This window comes from Protomyctophum bolini (genome assembly GCF_963924005.1).
Source record: "Protomyctophum bolini genome assembly, chromosome: 17".
NCBI lineage: Eukaryota > Metazoa > Chordata > Actinopteri > Myctophiformes > Myctophidae > Protomyctophum > Protomyctophum bolini.
In genome coordinates this window covers 22936551-22963546 of record NC_137878.1, presented here as the reverse complement: position 1 = coordinate 22963546, position 26996 = coordinate 22936551, and the positions used below count along the sequence as shown (strand labels likewise).

The following is a 26996-nucleotide window of genomic DNA, read 5'->3' as shown; positions in this document are numbered from 1 at the left end:
GGTTTTCAACCAGTGGTCCGGGGACCATCAGTGGTATCTAGCTAAATTATGGCGTTGGTAACCAAATGAACCCCTGTAGATCTTTAACACAGCGTAAAATGAAGCCAAATGGACCCTTGGTTTCATTTTACACGCTCAAGAGTTACATCCGCATTACTAAGTTAATATACAAGAAGTCTACACAATGAGAATGTAAAATGATTATTATTTTGATCAACCTTTGCCTGTTATCTCTCCTATGGTACCACATCAATACAGCACAGAATCGTATCCAAGATTCCAACGACAACAATATATTTCTTTAGTTTTGGGTCTGAGAGGCTACTGTAAATCTCAACAAATGGTGGTCTGTAGCTCAAATCATGCCAACAATGGGCCTTGATATGAAAAAGGTTGAAAACCACTGGTCTACACAATTCTTCAACGCAACAGACCATGACCTGCAACCCAAGTTTATGTCCCGAGTCACATTAGTGCACTTAACTACTGATCTACCTACAGAGTATACATGCACCTACCTACGTCCGTGTCAAAGTGTCATCCATTTAACCATGCATCTAATCCATCCATCCTATCTGATTGATAACTCTGAACAATATTGACTCATAGCAACCGCTGCGCGTTGCCAAGTGAATCGAAAGGCTTGGTTTCCTTGGCAACTATGTTCCAATGCCACTCTCCCTCCTCCTGCCTGCAAACCGCTGCCGTTGCATGGAAACCATGTATCTCCATAATTCAACTTTTCATGTTTCCCCCCCCCCCCCAAAGAAATTATGCCCTACTTCGTCCTACGGTAGTGTCAGGCAACGGTAGCGAAGCCACAAGCTCACAATGCACTGGAAAGCGACGTGTCGTGAGCTTGTAGATCAGCTATTTTGGAAAATGTTTGCAAGTGATGGCGAAAGAGGTTAACCGTGTATGTGAGGTTTTAGAAATACTGAACCAATTAAAACAGTACTAACAAGAGCCTGTGACTAAATAAGAACTACATCGGATCCATTGGAGCACAGGTTATTTTGTTTTTCTGTTTTCTGTAAAGTAACGCTTTTGGACATTCAAGGTTTCCACCGGACATAATTCTTGATAAAATGCGATGATGCAAGGGAAGCAGAGTGAGTGTTAATAGTTACACCAGTCAGTAACACAGTCTACAGGCAGTGGTGAGCAGGACACAATTAATTATGTCCTTCCTTTAGCTTTCATTACCACATGTGTAGTACATAAATTTAGAGTATTATTGTATTAATTTACCCATAACACCCACATTAGCCTCCATATATATTGTATTGTTTAGCATGAATTATCTCCGAAATATAGATACAGATATAAGATATAATTATTATGCAAACATGCCTACTTTTTGCCTAGCTTGTAGGCAAAAAGACTGCTTGTAGACTGTAATGTGTGGGGTTGTGTGTTATTCTCCTGCCCTTCGTTTAAGCCGTACATGTGCGCCTTCCTTTGCTCTTGCTGACATTGTGCAACTCGACACCTAATGCCTTCCTGACCCCCCCAACAATGTGTGATGTTGAAATCTATTATGTTGACCTCCATCGTTGTCTCTCTCTCTCTCTCTGTCTCTGTCTCTCAGGTGGTGCTCATGCTGTAACCGCAGTGGTGTGTGGAGCCGACGAGCCCTGGTTGATGCAGTGAAGTGTTCCGCGGGGATAAACGCGAGCATACGGTAAGAATGAACGACGAGGGCTCGGGGAAGGGAGGAAATACATTTACAGTTAATATGACAACACAACATCTGAAAGCAGCAGACCGCGGACAAACACCATATGGGCCACGTTGAGAGGAGGAGATGGAGGGGAGGAGGAAAAGTGAGATGGAGTTGACCAGGGAGAAACATGATGATGGTTCCATGAGGAGAGATGAGGGTAGAGGGGGGGATGTACAGCAGTGGTTCTGAAACATTTTCACGTGAACGAGCCACAAGTTCATATGTTTTAGAACCCATTTCATCCCAGGGACCCTCTTTGTAACGAAAAGGCCTTGTGCACTCCTAACAGAAGTATAAAGGCTAAATAGGGGTTATTGTGGTTAAAGTGATTTAGCTGTGACCTGGGCCGTGGCTCAGTGGTCCAGGCACCTTGGCTGGTAATCCAGTCTGGCAGTGTGCCGCGGGTTCGACTCCCGATCCCGACGGCCTTTACTGCATGTCTTTCCCTCATCTCTCTCCCCATTTCCTGTCAGCCTACTGTCTGTCAATATATAAAATAAAAAAATTAAAAGGTGATTTAGCTGGAAGCCCCTCAATGACCCCTGGGGGGGTCAAGAACCACTGATGTTCAGGAGGTAAAGGGGGAGTGAGGAGGGTGTAGTCACAGCATCATCTGGGCACAGCAGCTCAACTGCTTCAAAGGCCCACTGCATTCAGCTATAGGGGGCAGGCCCTTTCAAAACAAGATATTTTGGTCTACATTAAGCAATATACAGTAAATGTCCTAATTTTAAATGAGAATGAAATTCAACTACTACTAATTCCGTCATGGAACCCTCTCAGGGTCCAACTGTGAAAACCACTGAGGAGATAGGGCAACAGAGAGAACTTCTAGCAGATGGATGGACAGAGAGAAGGGGAGGGAGAGAGAGAGGTGTAATGATATTAACATTGATTTCTCGGTAGAGAAACGCAGACTGTTCCTGTAGTTGTACTGTACGATTAAGGGTGGAACTCAGGCTTGAACATGCACAAGGTTTCAGGGACACTACTGTCTTCTCAGGCTAAAGGCTAGAGGGGGCTTTGTCTGTCTGGAGATGCTCTGAGGTCTGGAGCGGCTTTGCTCTTTGACCGTTCGTTCAGTTAGGGAGTGGAGATTTGTCATTACAGAATATGCTGAAGGAGCCACTCTCTACAGTAGTTGGTTCCTCTTGTTAGACTACAGATGAGTGGTGTGTGTGTGTGTGTGTGTGTGTGTGTGTGTGTGTGTGCTTGTTGCATAGGCCCTGTTATATAAATGAAGCACTTTGCTCGATTTTCAGGACGACTGAAGTGTAGGCTGAGTACGTAGTGAGAAAGAACAAAGTCTGCACACTGGTTCTCAGCATCACTTGTGATCGACAACATTCCGATCACTTGACTTTCATCGGGAATTTCTAAAATTCGAGGAATTTTGAGTGATGGAAACATTGTTGTGCAGCGATAGAAACAAGGATCTGATACCCAGTTGTGTCAGTGGACTTTGTTCTATTTCAGTTGATCTGCACTCTCTTCTAGGCTCAGTACATACTCATGTATAAAGAAAGGCAAGTGGTGGGAAAAGTACTCAAAGTAAAAGTATAAATACTGCAATATAGAACTACTCTGTTACAAGTAAAAGTCCCGTATTCAAAATGTACAAAACTATTGGCATCGAAATGTATCAAAAGTAGAAAGTACTCATTGTGCAGAATGTCTCATTTCACGTTTTAAAATGACTACAAATATTTAAAAAATTGCAGATCTACAAGCTCACAAGTGAGCATTCTGTGTTGGCAGGTCACGTTTGATGCATGCAGGGATTCAACATTGGTGAACTTTGACTGGGCGTCAACCATTAGGATAGAAGCGAGTGGCTGACCCCTCTTGGCAGGCAAAAACTAAATGCCACTGGCTACAATCCGAAAGACTCTTTTAAAAAAAAAGTTAAAGATTTGTTTTTGGCTTCTGTGCCTTTATTGACAGTTACATTGAAGACGGACAGGAAAGAGGGAGAGACACGCAGCAAAGGTCGTCATGAACGGGACTCGAACACGCGGCGCGCTGTCAGGCCAGAGCCTATATGTGCCACTTCCCTGAAAATAACCAATGACATGTCGCCCTGATGCATTGTGAGCTTGTAGATCGGCTATTTTCTGCGAATATTCCCAGAGGATATATATGGATATCAGGGTTCAAGTGGTTAATGTAAAAAAGTTCTTATCACACAAAGTTTTAGTATCAATTCTGATGACCCCCTAAAGCCTATTGCAGGGTTTCTCAAAGTGTGTGCCATGGCACCCGAGGGTGCCGTGACGCAAGTCCAGGGGTGCCGCAGAATACTTCTATTTGGAATGTATCCGATTTTACAAAGTATACCTGATGTAGTTTATGTTGAAGCTATATTGATTAATAGTCTGTGGTAAAACCAAACAGCTTCAGTAAAAATACATTTAAATCGTGTAACACGCCAGCCACAGGGGGGGTGGAAGCAGAGAAAACAACATGAAAAAGAGCCGAGCCCGAGCTAAAAAAAGAGAAGTGTGAAGTGGACAGAGAGATCAACAGTCAGTCAGACAGACAGACAGAGAGAGAGAGAGAGAGAGAGAGAGAGAGAGAGAGAGAGAGAGAGCAGAACTTAAGAGTATGTGTCACTAAGGGAATGAGAACTGGTGCCACCCTGTGACACCTGTTCCCACTCTGAAGAGAGCCAACCCGGTATTAGCTCAGTAGCACCGACAGGTTGCATTTCCACACAGGCAAGAGAGAGAGAGGGAGAGAGAGAGAGAGGGATAGGAGGGCAAGACGAAGAGAGGAGGAGGCAGAATAAACTGAGGGGGATACAAGAAGAGGCGAGATAGACATTCTTAAGAAAACACGGTAAGGAGAGAAGCTGGTTTGCAAATTCGTTTGTGAGGCTAATTCTGATTGGTTTTAAATATGATCAGTGCAGTGGAAACCTTGCTCATCACAGGCTCTCATTGATGCTTTGTATTGGTTACATTCATATTTATATAAAACCCACACCCACAGACTTAACCACTTTCAACCTGGTGTCCCTATAGTTTAGGCATGTCATTAATAGGCGATCATTTTGTGAACATTTTAAAGATCTTTACAAAACAGCTGATCTTCAAGCTCACATGTCACATCACCATTTTTGGCTATAAGGTTTCTGCCTGACAGTGACTAAATAACATTGGGTGTATTGTCTGATGCTACATATTAACAGAAAGGAAAAACATTCAGCCAGATGTCCCAACCCCATAAAGATGGTTGTCTTGGTGGTTATCGGTTTCACAGTAGTGCTGCTGTAGTCACCTTCACCTTCCGCGCTCGCACATGCGTGTGTGTGTGTGTGTGTGTGCCTGTGAGCTTGTCAGACACAAACACGTCCTCCTAGCTGGATGTTGTTTTTCACATACACTGCACCGCTGAGTGGCAGCAGACCATTATAACCAGGTCAACAGTAACCTGGCAACCACCAGCCAAGGCAGCACTCTCTGGATGGATGGTTGGATGCTTCACATACAGTACCATTGATACTGTATAGTGTGCATGCGTGCGTGCCCTATAGCAGCGGTTCTCAACCTGTGGACCAGGGCCCACTACTGGGCAAAAGCAATAAAGTAATGGTATTTTCTCTTTGAAACCTTGAAAAGTAAGTTTTCATTTTAATGCCACTAAATGGGAACTTAAAGTAGCCTATACTAGTATGTAAGTTCCATTGATCAAACCAAGCACAATGAATTGATTTAACCATAACATGCTCTGGAAATGCATGCTGCATGACCCCTGAGGGTCCCTGAACCCCACCTTGAGAACCACTGGCCATACAGTATCTCCTTCGCAACACACACACTCAGCCTGTTGGATTCGGCAGTCAGAAACCTTTGACGCTTTACAAGCGAGACTCCTGCAGTATTCTTGGATCTCAGCATGGCTTCACCTTTGCAATGACCTTGTCAGGCTCCAAGTGTGAATATGTAATTAATATATTCATAGCATGGAGTTCAGCCGGTGTCTTACAGCAGGTGGTCTAAAGTCAAGAGGAGTCAGGGGGATTTTCATCCTGTTTTGGAGCTATTATCCATCGTTATAATCATTACAATAATTATAGCTGGAGTCTTGGACAGTAACTAAGTACATTTACATGAGTGAGTAATTTTTCTTTTTGAATTTTGACTATCTGTTCTTGTGAGCTTGTAGATCGGTTATTTTCACTATTATTGATATTACTTGAGCTTTTGAATACTTCAAGGGCTGGGACACTGTAGTAGAGGTTTGGATTGTGTAGTTACCTTGTCATGATGTAACTCCAAAGTTGGGCAAGAAATACAAACTTATTGACAACAAATCAGCTGGTGGTCCGTGCGCTAAATTGACGAATAAATAATGGACCTTAAAATTTAAATGGTTGAAAAACACTGATTTACCACTGATTTCTTCAGCTTCGTTCATGGTCGTTTACGGGCTGAAAGGGAGCCTCTTCACTGTACAATGGATGTCAATGAGGAGCACATTTCTTTTTTTTCTAATTTTTTATCCCACGATTTTGTAACCCATTTTTCACCCCTGTGTCAATTATCTAATGTGATCCTGGGCTCTACACACCCTCCGCCAACCTAGTCCCCATACATGGGGAGAGCAACGGACTTGAACTCATGCTTCCTTCATGCCTGAGTGTCCAAGTTGCTCCTTGTTTCCCTGGTTGGACGTAGCGCGTGGAAGGAACACTTTATTCCAACCAGTTCCTTTCCCCTCCATCAGGCTTGCCAGGGGGGGGGAGCACATTTCTAATGGAGCAAGTATTCCTTGCCCATCTTTGGCGTTACACCATGGCAACTACAAAACCCCAAACTCTTTTTATTTTTTTAAGTAGTGAGTAATATTTGACCATGAGTATTTATATTTATATTTTGACCCACGTACTGGAGTTGAGTACTTTGTCCACCACTGTATAGCTGTGACTCAGCAGGCAGCTCTCTCCCTTTCTCTTTCTCCCACCACTATTGATTTAACGTGCTAAGATAAAACTCATATCTCTCTCTCTCTCTCTCTGGGCATATATATAGGCATATACAGTATAGACAACATAGAGCAAACAAAATCCAAAGCCGAAGCATCTACCTCTCAACTACAGGGCCGGTGGTAATTCTAACTTCCTCCCCATCTCCCCTCTCTGTCTGCTCCTCAGTGCTGCATTGCAACACCAATTACTGCTGAGCGTCAGTGAAAAGGCCTGTGCCTTTTTGCAGGACGGTGGCATCTCGTAACCATGCTAATGCTATAGGCACACATCACTGGCAGCCTGGCAGTATATATATAGCACAGATGTAACAGGATATGAAAGCGGAAGTGAAACGTGGTACAGTACATTAGGTTGCTTCCTTTCAGGCTCTTCCCTTGACATGACAAAGGTGTGAGCACCACTGATATAGCAACATACAGTGTTGTTCAGAAAACTGCTAGGATTTATGAGACAGTTTTAGAATATATTAAATTAATCCATATAAGGTAAAAGTCAGCTCCCCTCTCTGCTCATGGCAGTACTGAAAACAGTGAGACTGTAACATTGCAGAGAATATAGGTGGATATTTGCAACCTTGTAACAAATTAGGATGTACTGTAACAAGTGACAGATTATACTCGGTGGTAATGAAAACTCTTTCAATTGGTTGAAATTGTAATAGAGACGTTGTAATTGCATTTTCATTGACTTTGTGATACATTTTATGAGATTTGAGTTGGTAATGGATAATTAAATAATGACCAGATAACACAGGCCCGGCGCCACGGGGGTGCTAGAGGGGGCCTGGCACCCTCAGTTGCAACGTCTGCCCCCTCAGTTTTACAGTACCGTATATTATCTGTCCGTTATACTATGTTAGCAGGTTTTAGTACATTTGTACGCCATTATACTAAACTTTGACAAAAGACGACATTATCTAGTTGTTATCACATTCTTAGTTTTTTGAAGACTCTTATCCACATCTATATCCAAACCTGTATTCTTTCTCCCCCGAAACCAAAAAAGTCATATTTCAACCTGAACAATTAGCAAAAACTTGACAGTTGGGATATATTTTTCAGCTTCAGTAGATGTGCACAATATTAGACGCAAGCACAACAGTGCTTGCATCTACTGTTTAATTTATACTACATGATAGAAAATATCAGCTTTGTGAGCTGTACCCACATGTTCATAAAGGAATCTTGTCCTAATGGATTTGTCCCACTTCCCTTTACGCCTATTATCCGAGTTGCTTTATTACAGTGCTTTTCTATTGCCCATGGGCATGGACGTCAGAGAGAGCTTGCCTTCTCTCATAAAGGTTCTATAGACTCCTGTACATAAAGGGTATTCTTAAGCAAGAGTACCTCCCATATTGCAGGCTTTTATTAAGTTACAAAAGTAATGTAAACGGATTAAAGCTCTACAGCGGCTCCCAATGAGCGACCTAAGTGATTCGATGCTGGATTTACAGTCCTCTCTAATCAAATACTGCGTGCATTCTGGACTTCAATGGTTAGTGTCAGTCATGTCATGTGTGATCGGTATGTCTGACGGGATGCCAAGATGGAAGGAGAAATGCGGAAAGGGAAATGAGAGAAACATGCAGAAAACTAAACAAGACATCTAATAGCGGCGTGGCTTCCATGTGGATCTCTTACTTGTGATGTCATGTCATTCATCTACGTATTTGGGCAAGGTTGCAGCCCTACATTGAGTTCAGTTAAAGTTTAAAAAGTTCAATATTTAAGTATAAAACATACGCTTGCAGTGTGCACAAATGATCTGGCACCGTCACTGGTCCAGCGGTTTGTGAGATTAGCCCCGAACTCACAAACACATACAGCCCCTTTTCAAGCCCCTACAGCACCATGCCAAAAGCGCTTCACAAAAAAATAGAATTAATAATGCAAAGAAAAAGAGATACATTTATACTGTATATACACACTCGTGTATATTCAGTGCATTAAAACTAAAAACAAAAGGAACCATTCGATATTGCAAAAGATGTGCCGATATCTCAGCCAGGTTCTGTGTACTGTATGTATTTTGTTGTTTCCTTCCGTCCAGGTTGCCAGACATGGGGAACCTCATTAAGGTCCTTGGCAAGGATTTAGAGAATTGTCCACATTTTTTCCTGGACTTTGAAAGTAAGTGACCACTGGGATGTGTGTTGGTGTTTGTGTGTATGCATTTGAAATGTGTGTGTGTGTGTGTGTGTGTGTGTGCGCGCACGTTTTGTGTGTAGTTGTGGGGTTGTGGAGGGTATGTTTGGACATGGCTCGGCAAGGTTTTGATGGTGTGAGGGAGTGACATTGTGGATGTGGTTTGTCATGATCGGACGCTCTCTATTCCCACTCCTGGACGTCAAGAGCATCATCTCAAATCTGAGCCATTTGGTTCTATGTAGCCTCACGAAGGCAGTCGATAGGATATCTCTAACTATACCGAGTATGTCTGGTGACATCGAAATTCAGTGTAGTTGCGAAAAATGGGTGGAAACAGTAGAGATTTTTTTTTAAATAACTACATTGCCAAATTAATGCAAAGTCTTGAGGGAGGTCCTTCATGTCATCTGGACGGTGACATGATTCGAAGAAGTAGGCAATACGTTTGTTAGTGGCTGTCTAGTGACTGTTCTAGCTGTCGCATTGAATTTAGATTTCACCAGATGTAACGGTAGGCAGTGATCTACAGTGGGCTATATGCAAACATTTCCTGGTCGCTTGCCTACTTCCTTCACAGGTGTTACAGATGATACTAATTAAGGCTCTGTTCCATTTAGTATGCAGTGGTTATCAAACTTTTTTTAAACTACTAATTTCAAGGACTCCCATAATCTCTCAGAGTTGTACACACCCGTACGGGGCCATTTGGAACCCACCCACTTTGCTCACTGGAAACACTTTGAGACCCACTGGAGCAGCAGCGTTGTTGGTGAGCCAACAACGCATGCACAATAGCAGCACCCGGACTCTGTTTGACAAGAATGGAACAGAGCCTTCATTAGTATCATCCATAACATCTGTGAAGGAAGTAGGGAAGCGGCCCAACTTCTTTCCAAAATGGCGTGTGTGCATACAGCCCATTGCCTGACTAGGTTCTATGTGACATTTTGAAATGATAACTGCACTGAATGCTTGTCAAGACAAGAGCTTCTGGGAGCAGCAGATTCTCTTAAACTCCGCTGGCTCAAAACCAAGAGTGGGATTACAGACTGTCGGAGCACCTGTTTCCATCCCACCTTCACCCATCATGACTCCATGGTACCATTCCAACGACAACCCCAACCTGCTAGCCAACTCCCTACACTCCACTCCTCGCACATCACACACACACACACACACACACACACTCACACACCCCCCAAACACCCATCCCTCATCACCCACAGACTTCTTCCCTCTTTCTGTTCCAGGGGGCTCATGGGAAATCTCCTGAAAGTCCTGGCTTGCGCCGAACTTGAGCATGGCCAAATAGTTTTCCTTGACTTTGAACGTGAGACCATCCGCTTTTTTTTTTCCTTTTCTTTTAGTTCTCCCTTTCTCCGTGTTTCCTTTGGTTTTGTTTCAGTGTTCATTCCGTCACGCAGGGTTCGATTTGACGGGGGTGAAATCCATGCCTCTACTTTTAATATCCCCCTGTCTCTGATCATTATTATGTTTTTATCGCTGGTGGGGATCATGTTTTATCCCTGCTTTGGCCAAACTGTAGTAAATACACTACATGCATTTCCTTTATGGAAATGCAGATGTCTTATCACAATGTAACAATTTAATAAAACATGTACAGTATGTTAACCGTACATTAACCCTGGCTATTCCCTATTTCGGGCAAATATTTCTAAATCTGTCCAAATGTGTCAAAACGTTTTTCTTTGATATAATACAAGCCTATAGCAAAAATAGCAAATCTACAAGCCCACAACACATCGCATCGCACTGTGACTGAAATTGAAATTGTGAGCTAGTAGATCAGTTATTTTCGTTATTTTATTTGTCATACAAAGAAGTATACATGCCAGGGCTTAAGTGGTCAAGAAAATATCTCCCCCGTTTCAAATCGAACCCTGCAGTCACTCTGTGTTTACCAGTGTTGTCATCATTTCATGCACCCATTGGCCCCTAGCTGTTCCCTCACACGCTCCTTAATCCTTTGTTTTGATTTCTGCTCAGTGCTATCAAGGGACTGGTATTTAAACGCCACTCAGCCTCTGTTTAAACTTTAAACAGAAACATAAAAGGCTTTAAACTTTAAAGGCAAATGGAAAATAAAAGAAAAAAAACTATAAAAATATAGTAACGCTCTGATCAGCTGTTCGTTTAATTTTTTTAATTTCGCATAAACAGTGTAATATATACACATCATATGCTTAACTCCTCGTTTGCCACCAGTGCCGTTATGCGTGTACGTTTACCCATCGGTGCCGGTTCAATTAGACCCTGAATAAATACAAGAGAATGCCAGTCCTTTGATCCTTCTGTCGCTTGTGGATAATGATACAATAAGGTCCAACATTATCCCTCTAACTCTGCATCTTCCCTCTGTTCTAACCCGTTGTGTGAGCCAGAATGATCTATCGAGCGTGTGTGTGTGTGTGTGTGTGTGTGTGTGTGTGTCACTCTAACCAAGTAAACATGGCCACCTCCATTCGCCACCATCTCATCCTCCCAGTCAACTGACTTTAGCCATAATCTATTCCAGCATAATTCTTCCTCTTCCAACATCCCTTAACAGCTGCTTTTTTACTTTTCGACTGATTGTATGTTACAATAGGAGGAGGTAGGCTCACTGATGGTATGTTACAATAGGAGGAGGTAGGCTCACTGATTGTATGTTACAATAGGAGGAGGTAGGCTCACTGATTGTATGTTACAATAGGAGGAGGTAGGCTCACTGATGGCGAGAAAGAGAGGTCGTCTTTAATCTTGAATCTCACCTTCATACATAATGGCAGTGACTCACTGCATGAAAAGGACCTGGAATTGATTAGGTTGACACGTCTAGACACTCCCCCTCTCCAATCTGTGAGCCGTCCTACTCAACCCAAAGACAAGACAATAGTCAGCTCTGTCACACGGTTGGTCTAAAGTTCAGCATAAAGTTCTATGGAGAGAGTGCAACGCCTGCATATAGGGGTGCAGCAGTTAATCGAACAAATCGATTTATCCATAATAAATCATAATCTTTGCTCCATCGTTAGTCGATGGACAAGAGTCAAGACATAACTCTTTGAGTGCATTTTGAGCCCTGGTTACAAATCAGATAACATTGTGATCAAATCAGACGTGTGCTTTACAGGTGAGATGTTTATAACAGCAACAGCTGTATCTGTATATACTGTGCATTTATACACCTCCCTTTGGGTGCACAAAAGTACAAAGCACTTTGTACAGCTCGGAACTCTGGGTCCTACACAAAAAAAATGTTTAATCATTTTAATACATATATTAATTTAACCTTACGGGTAAATTTTTACGCCAAGTTAAATTACCACTTGAGATTTTATTTTCCTTGATGTGATGGAGAATAGATCATACAAGAACCCAGATAATTATTATTACTACACGTAGTGCACAATGAAAGCTATAAGCCTGAGGATATTTGAGGGGCCGTGTCTGCTCAGGGGTTTTGGAACCACCACCATCCATGAAGGGAAGGCATTCCCATACAGTCGCTTTAAGCAGATGTCACATACAGCACCTGAGTCATACGTTAGGCACGGATGACTCAAGAAGAGAAAATCCTTGTGTGTGTATATAATGCAACACATACACGTGTTCCGGCTTGTGCGCCAACAGCACACTGCATAGGCAAACAATGCATTACAGAGCTGTTACTGAGAGATGCCCTGCAGCAAAATGGTGTGGATACAGTTTGTGTACAGTATGTACATGTAGAGTTATGCCTGAAGGCCCTCCCCAGTTTGCTTAGCCGATCTCAGCATTAACCTGAGCTAACTTGAGCTATCTAAACTCCATCATACAACAAAATAGCAAAAATTGACGATCTAGGCCTTGCAACTTATGAGCTATGACACCTTTTGACATCGTCATGAGTCATGACTTTCAACCTGTCGTGCGTATTTTAGGTATGTCATGACTCATGACATACCTAAAATACTGTAGGCACGACAGGTTGAAAGTCGAACCAAACCGAAACAAAGTCTAACAAAATTGTACATACTGTAGTAAACGTGATAGAGGTAAAAGGAATTGCACCTCTCTGATGGGGGACTTGTCATTACAACCCCATATAAATCTTTGACAAATTAACTTTTGTGGCATTAACAGTTCACTAGTTGGACAAAACACCATCCCAGATGTCCTGAGATGTCCTGATGCACTTCTAAATTATCACCCGAAACTTAAACTGAATTATTGTCTATCTAGATCCCACACAAGCGGCAGCTACAACTTAATCAAACCCAACAGCGTGACAGAGCATGACTTGTGGCTTGGGTTTATGTCCATCTCTGGTGTTCCGATCTAATGACTAATCTATAAATCTAATCTGCTGTTCACAGGCCAGATCCTGACCTCAGATGTGCATGGCTGTGTTAACTCATAGACAGCTTGAGTCAACTCACATTCGATTACGTTGAATTGTGGCGATACCTTTTAAGGGGATTTAAAGGAAGTGGTTAGACTGATGTCAGGTTTTTATCTGGTCTTTTAAGGGCTGTATCACTTGACATCCCATCAGCTCTCTTAACGCCTTTCTCTCTTCCCACTCCTTCTGGTTCTATTATACCCTTTTCCCTCTCTCTCTGGTTTATCTCTCCTCTGCCGTCAAACATCATCTCCATCTCTCTCGTCTCTCTATCATCCCCTCCGCACTATCTTCCAACCCCTCGTCCACACCACACCAATTCTCGCTCCCTCGGTTCCCTTTCACCTCTGTCGCCCACTCTCTGTCTTCCTTCCCTCTCAACCTCTCCCCTCCTCTTGTACCTGTTTGCTTCGTGCTTCTCGTCTCCCTCCCTCCCTCCCTCTACCTATTCTTCCGCCCTCTGTACCTCTCCCCCGCTCTCTCTCTCTCTCTCCCCCTCCCTCTCCAGATGCCCAGCCCACGGAGGCAGAGACAGCCGTGTGGAACCAGGTCAGCGCCGTGCTGGAGGAGGCTCATGGGATCCTAGCGGAGCTGCAGTCCTATAACGGGGCGGGCCAAGAGATACGAGAAGTGAGGGGAGGCTGCATGCGCACATTAACCAGTCCATAACACGTGTTAAAACATCGATACGCCGCCAGTTGGCTATTGCTGTTTGGTGCGGAAAATGACACCCACGTGCTAGTTCCGCCAGCAGCACTGCCAGAAACATTCTGACATGCTTTTTAGTCTCGATTGGTTTTCTGGAAAAAATGCTATTTGTGGAATAGTTGTTGTAGCTTTTCTGACAAAAATAAAAGTGAACAATTTTGATGTAAAACCACTGGCACGATGAACCGTTGCACATTTTGTTCATCTGCCACCCTTGTATGAACAACTCCTGCTGATGTCTTTGAACTGGCTTGCTAACAAATAGTGACAGAACAGATTCCTGTCATTGCCTCCTAAACAATATCATTCTTCCGCCCGAGTCATGCATCATGCATGCTAATTTGAAACAGAAACTGTGCCTTGCCAGTGATGTTGTCTCAGTAACGCACGTGGTGACCACTTGGGTTATGTCAGATGGTGAAATGGTCTCTCTTGGTGTTTCACTTCAAAATTACGGCTGAGACCTTCAGGTTTTCTTCCATCCTGATCGCAAAGCCATTACCAAAGTGAAATGTTGCTTTGAACTTCAGGGAGACAGGAAAGGACGCGTGTAATATTTGGAAAGTAACGTTTGTTTGCGTTTGTGTCTCTCTCCCCCCCCCCCCCCTCTGTAGGCCATCCAGAACCCAGGAGACCTGGCTCTTCAGGAGAAAGCATGGAATGCAGTGTGCCCCCTGGTGGCCAAGCTCAAGCGCTTCTATGAATTCTCCCTAAGACTGGGTGAGCAATGGGCAAAAACCTTCAACCTGCTTTTTGCTTTCCTGCTCTACCAGAAGTTAACCACTTTCACCCTGCTGGCCTCCCTGAGTTGAGAAAAATGTTTCAAAACTTTTCAAAAAAATATATATATTAAAAAAAAACTACCTAAATTCAAAAACCTTTGTGGGGGAAAAATAATCAACTATTTCGTTGTACGATTTTATAGAGCTTAATTAGTTAAATACATTCACCTGTCAATCTTTGTCATTCTGTCTACTTGCACTTAAAGATTAGTATTTATTAGGCCTGCATGGGGCATCAGACAAATGCAATGACATACTGTAGCTGGCGGCAGGAGGGAAAACCAGGAGTACCAAACGGACCCAGCGGATCTAGTGGGCTACATGGGAACCACAGAACATGACAGGTGTATGTAGAGTGAGGCATGAGGGGTCGTCAACTTTGACCATGGAGAGGGCCACTATTCCCACACTCACTCCAGAGGGCCACTACTGTATATTCCCACACTCACTCCAGAGGGCCACTATATTCCAACACTCACTCTAGAGTCCAGAGGGTCACTATATTTCCACACTCACTCCAGAGGGCCACTATATTCCAACACTCACTCTAGAGTCCAGAGGGTCACTATATTTCCACACTCACTCCAGAGGGCCACTATATTCCCACACTCACTCCAGAGGGCCACTATATTCCCACACTCACTCCAGAGGGCCACTATATTCCAACACTCACTCTAGAGTCCAGAGGGTCACTATATTTCCACACTCACTCCAGAGGGCCACTATATTCCCACACTCACTCCAGAGGGCCACTATATTCCCACACTCACTCCAGAGGGCCACTATATTCCCACACTCACTCCAGAGGGCCACTATATTCCCATGCTGCCAATATAGACTGAAGTAATTAAAGCGGCTCATGTTTGCATGTTTGGAATTGTAACAGCAGCCTGAAATTCCGATATTAACCTGCGGGCCACATTCACCCATTCTGGACGGGAACCCCTTTTGGTGTTTAAGCATTATGTTATACTTCAGCTATTGAAAAATAGCAGATCTACAAGCTCATAGCGCGGCACCGAGTGCTGCACTACAATCTTGTAGATCTGCTATTTTTGAAAAATCATGAAAAATGTGGCGCAAATCTTTGAATATATATTCTTTCAGAGCAACGTTTTGAACTCAAATCTTTGCTTCATGGGGGGGGGGGTCCCTGGAACAACATATTTTCAGATGGGGTCGGCGGCCAATTACATATAATGTTTGGGGGTACTTGACATGAAAATGTTTGAGAACCACTAACGTAGAAACAGGTTTTTTCAGAAAACTGTCAGGATTTAGAGGACATTTGTAGAATCGTCCTCAGGTCTAAATGGGTTATAAGTGAAGGTGGGGGCCACCAGTTACACATATGGTGTACAGAAAGGGGATGGGTGTGTGTGTGTGTGTGTGTGTGTGTGTGACTGTGTGTGTGTGTGTGTGTGGGGGGGGGGGGGGGGGGCAATGGAGTGCCATAACAATGTCATAATCAATGTGGGGCTGTTATAACTTAAACACAGAGCGAGGGAGGCAGCATTCATAACCTACACACCACGCATCCTGACACACACACACACACACACACACCACACTGCCGCATACATAAATACTCTCACATACTGTATGTACCACACACACACACACACACACACACACACACACACACACACACACACACACACACACACACATCTCAGCCAGCCCTGCAGCAGGCTGACCTAGCAGGCAAGCAGCCGTTGCTACGGAAACAGTGGAACAGAGAGAGAGAGAAGTAGAGAGACAGACAGACAGACAGACAGAGAATACAGGCAGATGAATCTGTTCAGTGGACATCGCCTCTGCACAACCACCAATGACACAACATCGGGTCCAGGGCCCATCCAGGGGGTACAAATGGACCCTTACACAGGTCTGTACCTCTGAGAGTGTGCAAATGGTACCATTACTGGGCCATGTGTACAAGCTCAGACTTAAACTAACAGTGATAATCTTACAGTGTAAAATTATTAAAAACGTGTTCCATTTGTACACCCAGAGTTCAGGGTCATTTTGGATCCCTGGTGGGACGTAATGATACCTCCAATCTACCTCATCTGGTCACCCAACCACAGCAATAACAAGCTCCAACTAATAATTAATGCTAATGCATCAATGATTCATGCCTGCACTCTAAACGTTATTACCTCTTGTTGACATCGCCCTAATATAAACCCTCTTCCGTCCCTATCTGCCGAGGGGAACGGACCTGATCACATGACACATCTGTGCTTCCGACGCCTGGAATGGCAAAAAAAACGACCCCAACACAGAACATTTCCTAGTGTCTTTTCCCTGCAGTGCACCGGCAGATCTGGTGCTCTCCCACAACGTAGAAACAAACACTTTGATCTATAGAACGAGCACACGTCGCAAGGCCTAGATTTAGAATTGACGTGAATGGAATGGCAATCCCCATCGTGTCAAGAAAGCCACCACGTGTTTAGAGCTGCAGCTATCGATAATTACTCCTCCGGTTAATGACATTGAGAATATGTTTTATTTTAAAATAACGGATATACAATCTACAATGTGTATTGTGATGACTCTGATGTGGGATGATTCGATTCAAATCAATTATGTTTTTATAATAAATTCAATTGATTACTGATTAACCGTTACACCCCTGCGTATGTCGAAGAATGGGAAGAACACCAGTGTGTCATGCTGAGTCCACACAGGCAGACGCAAAGAAGTCTACCATGCATTGACAATGGAAGCCAGCGACATGACGATGCAAAGATGCATCCGACGTTTGTAGCCGCTGCAAAATCTACAAAAACTACAAAGCTACAAAAACGTTGAGCTGTATCTTTCCGATACAAAGATACAAAGCCACAAATACGTGGTGTAGCTTTAGATCTTTTGCATCGTGCCCCGTGTGAACGCAGCAGCATCAGTGTCTAGTATTCACAGCTCTATGCTTGCTGAAGGGGTGACAGCAGGAGGGAGAGTTGCTAGAGTGGGGTTTCTGCCCGGGCCCTTTAGATGAAACGCACCAGCGCTGTATTTATAGAAGGCCCCTGTTGCATTTTTAATGCGATGGAAGAGATGGGATACTCGGGAGACTTTGGTGCTGAGGCGTTTCTATACACTGACTGTATACGGTCAGGGGTTCAAAGACAGCGTGGCATGTTATGTGAAAAGGAGGGCATGTGTGGTCACCGTTACATCAGGTCATGTCAAAGCATGTCTCTCTCGAATCACTATTGACTGGTACTACTACTGTACATGTTATGTTGAGTTATGCTTTGTGATATACAAAGTTTTTGAGGTCTTAATAAGCATAGTTTGAGTGTTTAATACAAATTGAGTATACAAATGGAACCAAATGGACCCATAAGGGACCATTTTGGTTCCATTTGTAAAGCCTCAAGAGTTCAAAGTGGAAAAATCTGGATTTTACGGTGTCACTTGCAGTATGAGTACACGATTTGGGAATGGGAAGCTAACGCCTTTGTGTGTGTGTGTGTGTGTGTGTGTGTGTGTGTGTGTGTGTGTGTGTGTGCATGTGTGTGTGTGTGTGTATATATATATACAGAGAATGCCCTGCGCAGCCTGTTGGAGGCCCTGACGAGTCCACCATACGCTCCCATGCAGCACCTGGAGAGAGAGCAGGCACTGGCCAAACAGTTTGCTGAGATCCTCCATTTCACGCTCAGCTTCGACGAACTGAAGGTGAGCAAGGAGAGGGAGGAGAACGAGAGGGTCGAGTTGTTTGAGCAACACCAACAAGCCTCGTACAGTACCTTGCTGGAAAGATGGCCGCGGTATGAATATCGCCAATAGCGAGGTGTCTGGAGTCTGGACACGCAGTAATGGTTTGAGTGGAAATTTTCAAAATGGCAAAAATCGGATTTTTTTTATTATTAATGGCTTAATTGCTTTGTAATATATATTTGAGTGTTTGTGTAAACACAAACATTGAAGACAAAAGTGAGGACACAAATTGTGATTGGTCGGAATGAGATGATGTATGATGATAAGAGCGCCCGGCCCCTCACTTCACACTGGTGTGATCTTTTCTATTGGTATATGAAGTCAATACTATGAGGAATCAGCTCAAGTTCAAATATTGATGTTTTGAATATTCTGGTATGGAAAAAATATATATATGGCTGCAAATATACATAATTCCAATTCTAAACTTTTACCACTACCGGTAATTTAATTTCACAACTAATTTGGAAGACATCCCTACAATTAGAGCATGTAAAATAATTCTTATTTTGATCAACGTCTGCCTTATCTCTCCTATATGGTAACACATCAATGCAGCATGGAATTGTGGACAAAATTGTGGACTTAGCCAACGAACAAAACATTCTATAGTGTTGGGTCTGAGAGGCTAAATGTCATCAAATGGTGGTCCGTGGCTTGAATGCCGAATAAATAATGGGCCTTGATAAGCAAACAGGTTGAAAACCACTGATTTACTGAAAAGAAAACATACAAAGTTGAACTACGGAGATACAAGGTCTCTGCACGACAGTGACGATAACATCTTCTTAAAAGCATTTCCCCATCATCACCTTCCCTCTCCCTAGATGACCAACCCAGCCATTCAGAATGACTTCAGCTACTACAGGAGGACCATAAGTAGGAACAGGCTGAACAACCAGCAGGTAGGCCTTGTCAGTCCATGTTAAAGTTCATGGCAGCAGCAACATCCATGTTCTAAACACATCTAACAAGAGACGGTGGAAGAACATACAGTCCATCACAACCAGAAACATTTACAAACTTAAGTGCTACTAGGTCCTTATCCCTAGGTCGAAATTCAAAGTCACTAAAGTGCATTGTGTGTATTCCATATGTTTTGGCACATAGTAAATCCAAATAATAAATTAAATAATAAAAAACAGATAAATATTAGATCGTTGAATATCACTATTCACACAATAGCACTTGTACACTACTAGCCTACTCATGCTCTTCAAAGGTAACTGTACACACACCGGACAGAATAGACTGTTACTACATTTCAATCACTTTGTGCGAAATAAATTGTCTTTATCTTGTATATCTATGTTAGTGCTTGTTCTGTCTTACACGAGGCAACAGTCTGTCTTGAGAGACTAGTGCTTGTTTTGCTGTGAACAGCTATTACATTAGTATAAGCCACAGTCAGTTGGTCTGTCTTTGAATGAGTGATTGAATATTTTAAAATTATGATACAAAAGCCAAAGGCTTCTTTACATTGTGTTCCATGTAATGGTTCAACATCTATACAGGCAATAATACAACATGCAAATGGTACAAGATGGTAAAACTGTATACCCCTCACACAGGAAGACCAAACTATCACAGAGGATTGAACAGCTGCATTTGTATCAGATTACATTTTCTGCGATTTTCAGATCCCATTCCAATTGGCCAAGAGGCTAGGCAACCCGGCCTAGCGCAGACCTGTGCTCTGAGGAGCACACTTTCCTAGTTTAACTCAGAGTCTGAGAAATGCAACCAAATGCAACAAATGCAACCAAATGGACCCATGACAGACCTGCAAGGGTCCATTTGGTTCCTACCTATGAAAGTTTAGCTCGGAGACCCCTCAAGGACCCCTAAGGTTCCCCAGAACACATGTTGAAAACCAATTAATTAAATTATTGTTTGGTTCACAGCTGGAAGCTGAGAATGAGGTGAACAATGAGATGGCCAATCGGATGTCTCTGTTCTATGCGGAAGCCACGCCCATGCTGAAGACTTTGAGTAACGCCACCACTAAATTCGTTTCAGAGGTAAACTAAACCTATTCATAAACGCCTTCTGGCTTTAATGTGGTAAAATGCCTTTTCTGCTATAGGCCTACTGTGTTTGTTGCAAATGTGCAAATACAAATTGTATTCATATGCTTTGTCTCCATCTTGTGGTTAAATACTGAATTGATAATCCTTAGTCAAATTGCCATCACACACACACACACACACACACACACACACACACACACACACACACACACACACACACACACACACACACACACACACACAGTGGGTCTCAAAGTGCCCTTGAGTGGGTTCCAAATTGCCCTGTACGGGTGTGCACACTAAATGGAACAGAACATTAATTCGTATCATCGGTAACACCTGTGAAGGAAGTAGGGAAGCGTCCCGGAAGTAGGAAGAGTTATTCTGTGTGCATATAGCCCATTGACCAGTGACTCTTCTTTCCAGAATAAGACATTGCCCATAGAGGACACCACAGACTGTCTAAGCACCATGGCCTGCGTCTGCCGTGTCATGCTGGAGACTCCGTAAGTGGCCTCCTTTCGTTTGCCTCTCCTCTGTCCATCCCTCCCTTTACATCCTCGCCCGTCCCTATAGCTCATGAAACTCGAACACTTACACAATTACTAGTCCATCAATATGTGAAGATTTGCCCTTCACCTCAGGTTTTATGTTAAACTGCCTCAAATTGAATATAGGAGTTGTTAGTGACCTGGGACAGTGATTACAAAATGCTTGTGATTGCCTCATTCTACGCTGTAAAAGCCAGGACATTTATATCAATTTAACTCTGAAAGAAATAATAATAATGTTCTCTTACTTTTCCTTCTGTGTCCGCCGTAGGGAGTACCGCTGTAGGTTCACTAACACAGACACCATGCTCTTCTGTATGAGGGTGATGGTGGGCGTCATCATTCTCTACGACCATGTCCACCCAGTGGGGGCTTTCGCCAAGACCTCCAAAATCGACGTAAGCGCTGTAAATTAAATGCACACATACACACACAGTGATCTACAAGAACCAAAACAAGCCATAGAGAGCATGCTTGCATATGCATGCACATATACAGTATGCACTACCTGTGAAAAACTGTATTATGATTATTATTACAAAACATACATTAGACACTTTGGCCCTATATACATTTGGGCCATTTGAAAATAGCACACAATGCGTCGCATCGCGACACATTGATGCTTGTAGATCTGCTACTTTCTAAATATTTGTAGACATTCGTAAACTTGAAATGGGACATTCTGCATAGCGAGTACTTTAATTAAATTTTGATGCCAATACTTTTTTGTACTGAAGTACATCTTTAATTCCAGACTTTCACTTGTAACGGAGCAGTTCTACATTGCAGGACTGACACTTTTACTAAAGTGAAAGTACTTTCTTTCCACCACCGACTGTGTTGTCTTTGTGCGCTGCAGATGAAGGGCTGCATCAAGGTGCTGAAAGAGCAGCCATCCAACAGTGTGGAGGGACTACTCAACGCACTGAGGTTCGTGTGTGTGTGTGTGTGTGTGTGTGTGTGTGTGTGTGTGTGTGTGTGTGTGTGTGTGTGTGTGTGTGCGTGCGTGCGTGAGAGAGAACAAGAGAGAGAGGTAGTGAGTCGTGACAGAAGGAAAATACGAAAAGAATGAGACATGCCAAAGAATCTGAATCCGATGGGATCATACTGTGTAGACGGGGACGACGGTTTAAGTAATGTCAATTGATACGTACATTGTTAAATGACCCTTTTAATTTCCACATCCTTTAGAAAAAAGTGTTGATGGACCTACGACTGCAACCGATGATTATTATTTTTGGGTTTTTTTTTAATTAGCACTAATAATTTGCGGCAAAAGTAAAGTGTTCCAATTTTGGCAAGCTGTGAGCAGTGCATACGAAAATGTTAACAATGTCTAAAAGGATTTCAATATGTAATTACGCTGAGGAAGGCCAACCAGGCCTAAACGTCAGAGGTAAATACAATCATGTGAAAAGGACATGAGTGCTGGCATTTTCTTCATTTCATCTAATATTTAATTACAATTGATAAATTGTATGCCGGTTGATTAATCAATTATTTGATTAATTGTTTCACACAGGGTCACATTTAAGTCAATATTTCAGATTATTTTCAATGTGGACCTGTACACGAATCTTGCCTTCTCCATTATTGATTTGTTTCAGACACACCTCCTCAGGAGACTTCTAACTAATCAATATCACAATATTTCGATATATTGCGATATTGCCGGGAGGATGATACAAATTGTATCGCCACATCGTCGACATGTTGGCACACCCCCTCGGTTTCCAATGCGTCTCTCATGCACACATTTCTCCTCTCGCAGGTATACGACACGACATCTAAACGATGACAGCACTTCCAAACAAATCAGGGCCCTCCTGCAATGAGAGACGACGCGCGGCGAGAGAGGAGAGGAAAGAGGCCACACAAAGGAGGAGCGGAGGAGCAAAGGGAGGAAAACCAACGCCAACGGCTGAAAAGAAGGAAAAAAGAACAAAAAAAAACCTGTTTGTTTACAACGAACGAAAAACGGTCCCCAGGTTCACAAAGACCTGATGATAAAAAAAGAGGAAAATAATTATATATATATTGTCAGCTGTCCATCATTCTGTCTCTCATTTTATAAAATAGAAAAAAAGAAATAAAGACAAAAGCCAGGAGAATAAAATATAGATATATATTAAAGAAAAGTGCAACACAGGCGCCAGATGAACATAGGTAGTTCTAAAGAAAAAGAGGAGGAAGCTATATCGCAGAATCAAAGAAACATAGACTGAAAATGTATTCAAGGAAAAAAAAAAGGTTCATATCCCAACGTTAGTTTGACGAACGTATTTTTGCACACACACTTTGAAAGCAACACCGTCTTCTCCACTTAGTAAAACTGGTGAGGTTTAACAAAGCCTCTTTTTTCCCACCATTCAGTTCCTTGAGTCTCGCCTGCGTCACCTGATGGAGGCCTGCAGAGGTGTGCCGCTTCTCAAGGCTGTAGACATGACAGTGACGTGGTTTAGGTACTGTAGGGTGCCTGGCCTTGCTCCCTCAGCTGCACTGACCTCGGGCGACGCACTGAGCAATGTGATGGATGGATGGATGCCCTCCGGAGATTTGCTTACGCCTGTTCATGTCTTCTTTTTTTATTTATTTTTTCTCTCCCGCTCCTCTTTCATCAGTGCAGCTGAGGAAGGAAGGTAGGCGAGGGAAGGACACGAGGAGATAAAGCCCACCTTCGACTTTTAGAATGCCTCCCGTTATATAGTCCACATTCCTCTTCGTTCATCATCATCATCAAACGATTAATTTGCATCATGGGATATGTGGGGTGTTTGTGTGTGTGTGTGTGTGTGTGTGTGTGTTTTCTTTTTTCATGGCACAAAAAAAAAAACACCTTTAGTGTGCTGCTCGGTTCGTTCTCCACACAAAACCATTGTGTCGTTTGCCTTTACTTTGAAAAAAGGTTGTTCACTCTCCGTGGTGCTAATGTATTTTAGGACACAATAATTATAGCGTATAAGAAATCATTCTGTTCTAACTGACGCAAGACCAGACCACTGGACATAACTTCATTTAGCCTTTATAGATCAACACAAGACATGTGAATTCAGGAAAGCCATGACTCCACAGCCGCTCTCATCCATTCTGTGATTTTAAACGGGTGCTTTTAAGGGTGTACAAATGCGTGTGGCCTGTTATGTGTGTCCCCAAGACGTGAGAGGACAATAGGAAAGGCTGAAGAAAGGCATTCTGGGAAGAAAAAAACTAAACGCAGCACACTTACTCCTTCAACCAGTGCCAAAGCTGATTGGTTTACGCTCTTCTTCTTACATTCTTCAGCAGCCATGGTGGTGGGAGTTTATGCCGTTACACACGGGCAGATGCAAAGCTACAGTCTACCATTCATTGTCAATGGAAGCCAGCGACATGAAGATGCAATGATACATCCGACGTTTGTAGCTGCTGCAAAAAGCTACAAATGCACCGTGTAGCTTTGCATCTTTTGCATCTGCCCGTGTGAACGCAGTCGCAGCGTTAGCCTTGTAACAATGAAAGAATGACCACACCAAACATCATGACGCGCACGTGCACGCACACGCACACACACACACACACACACCGTTTCTCCAATTCTGCGACGTCTACCAAGTATAGTAATACAAGTATACACCCTCACTCTCTCTCTCTCTCTCTCTCTCTCTACAGGAGATCAGAATGTTTTAGTGTACATAAGTGAGGCTTTTTCCATTCTACCATCTATCATCTAAGACTATAGTTTTGTCTTTTCTTGAGGAAAAACACACAAACTGCATACAGTCCATTTGAGTTTTTTTTTTTTCTTCTTTTTAGCGAGGCTGGTTAAGAAGTAAATAATTGAATAAATGGGTATTAAAAATTAGAATTTAAAACTAAAACTAAAAAAAGATTCAAACAGAGATTCAAAAGAAGTGCTGTAATTTGGATGTCTATAGCCCTTAGTCTATCTTAATTTGAACTTATAATATATTTTCTATACAGGGGTATGTGCACAAGCATATTCTGTATAAATATATAGATGGCATGTTGTAAAAGTTCTGACAAGAAATGTGTAAATAAGGTGTTTCTATTCATTTTTAATTGTTCAGTGATGCTGAAATTGGGTATGTGTTGTCTCTCAGAATTACCATGCGTTTTGGCTTGGACCACTTGCCATAGTCATAGGTTTTAAGAATTCCAACTTCATATTGGCGAATGACTAAACTGAGGGAGGGGAGGGGCCATCATTGTTGGGGGGGGGGGAGGCCTGTCCATTTGCTTGTTATTTTGTACATTTTGTGCAACAATAAACTTGTCATTTATTACATTCAACCATGGATGCTCTTTGTCTGCGTGGTTCCTCTTTTGTTTAGAATAAGCCTTTGAGTCAAAAGGCCCAATCGAAAAGGACAGTGCTATATAGTAGCCTCGGAAACCCAGACGTTTTTATTTCCAGGGAGAAAAAAAAAGTCTGGGACTGAGTCCACTTCAATTCGGCATACAGTAGCGCAAACGTCGATCACTCTCTGCTGATTTCTGATCGTCTGCACCTTTGTTAACTGCACACACGTACGTACGCACGTATACACACACACACACACACACACACACACACTCCTCTCTCTCTCTGTCGCTCTAATTAATTAGTCTCATGTCACGCAGCTGCGTCTAGATTCTCCCGGCGGATCCTGCCGGGAGCTGCCTATGCCATAGAAAGCATAGGTGTACCCCAGGCTATAGTGACATCACAAGATCATTGCCTCCCCTAACCCCTCCCCCTTTATCATACAACAGCTGTGAGTGCAGCTTCAGGTCAGGTGGATCACCACCCATCACCACTCACCTGAAAACCAGGCATACTTAATGAACAGGTGGTCGTGTCTACATAAAACATCATTTTAACACTTTCCGTACACTTTTTTGAAAAATATATTTCTCCTAGTATAATCATAGTACCTGATGATCATGTTTTAGGGGCGTGGGGGATCACAGCATTCCATCTTTAATGATTAGATGATTATCATTTTTTTTTAAATAATTTTTATCCCACGATTTTGTAACCCAGTTTTCTTTTTCACCCAGTGCCAATTATCTAATGTAATCCTGGGCGCTACACTTCCTCTGCCAACCTGGGGGGGCAGCGGACTGACCTCATGCCTCCTTCTATGCATGAGGAGTCCAAGCTGCTTCTTTTCACCTGACAGAGGGTAATTTCCCCGGCCGGGTAGATGATTATCATTAAAGCGCAAATAACATGCATTTTAAAACTGCTTTTAATATTTAATAATCATATTGTCTATGTCCCTCAAAGTTATTTCTAATGGTTTGAGCCTCAATCACCACTCTGATATAACCAGCCTTGTCAATTATTTCTGGACTTTGAAAGCAGTTTTAGCTGCAGGACCACAATGTCCTGAGGTGGAGAGGGTGCTGATATGCAGATTATTTAATATTTGAGTCATTATAATACTCATGCTAGATAAAACCAGGCTTGTTTCCATTCCATGCCAGCTTGGAAAATCAACAATGGTGGACATTGTAAACGAAGTGGAATTGCTAATTTGCAACTGAAGACTGAGAAAAGGAGGAATTATACAAAGTAGGGTGACATTGATGACATCACGATGAGGCCAAAATCAGTCGAGCTGTTTCTGAGAGCAATTTCCATTAAAACACCCATATGACATGAAGGCCTGATTGTTCAAAATTGGTTATTTGTGGGGATAGAAAACACACATGGGAGCCCCAAAAACACAAAAGAAATTGAAAAAGTTGAATTTTATGTTATAGGTCCTTTAAAGACTTAAAATAAACTATATATAGGCGAGTGCAGGTATTTATTTTGCACATTGTCAAGAATATGAGAACTGTCCTTTGAGTTGGGTGCGCCTTTTTAAAATTGGATTCACATCAGGACTTATTTAAGCGACTGCAAAGGCAAAACGGAAGTGGGGGAGGCTTCTAGACATCTGCTTTATT

General features: G+C 42.8%; 1 protein-coding gene across 4 annotated transcripts; it reads left to right on the top strand.

Annotated features, from left to right (window-relative positions):
• The first annotated feature begins 1599 nt into the window (after positions 1–1599).
• fam49al (family with sequence similarity 49 member A, like) lies at positions 1600–25225 on the top strand. 4 transcript variants are annotated; one of them, XM_080787297.1, is made up of 11 exons: positions 1600–1684; positions 10117–10196; positions 13759–13880; positions 14573–14678; positions 18297–18433; positions 19303–19380; positions 20380–20496; positions 20932–21011; positions 21328–21454; positions 21919–21989; positions 22831–25225. In XM_080787297.1, exons 2-11 carry the CDS (start codon positions 10124–10126, stop codon positions 22892–22894), a joined length of 975 nt encoding a protein of 324 aa, XP_080643423.1. In that variant the 5' UTR covers positions 1600–1684; positions 10117–10123; the 3' UTR covers positions 22895–25225. The 4 variants fall into 4 exon arrangements, with proteins under 4 accessions (XP_080643423.1, XP_080643425.1, XP_080643422.1 ...); XM_080787299.1 differs by lacking the exon at positions 10117–10196 and adding an exon at positions 8769–8848 and having other exon boundaries at positions 1667–1684; XM_080787296.1 differs by lacking the exon at positions 1600–1684 and adding an exon at positions 4464–4564.
• The last annotated feature ends 1771 nt before the right edge of the window (positions 25226–26996 follow it).

Coding starts and splice junctions, on each gene's coding strand:
- fam49al (XM_080787297.1), top strand. CDS start 10,124: ATGGGAAATCTCCTGAAAGTCCTGGCTTGCGCCGAACTTGAGCATGGC. Junction 14,679..18,296: donor TGAATTCTCCCTAAGACTGG/GTGAGCAATGGG, acceptor ATATATATACAG/AGAATGCCCTGCGCAGCCTG. Junction 18,434..19,302: donor TCAGCTTCGACGAACTGAAG/GTGAGCAAGGAG, acceptor CCCTCTCCCTAG/ATGACCAACCCAGCCATTCA.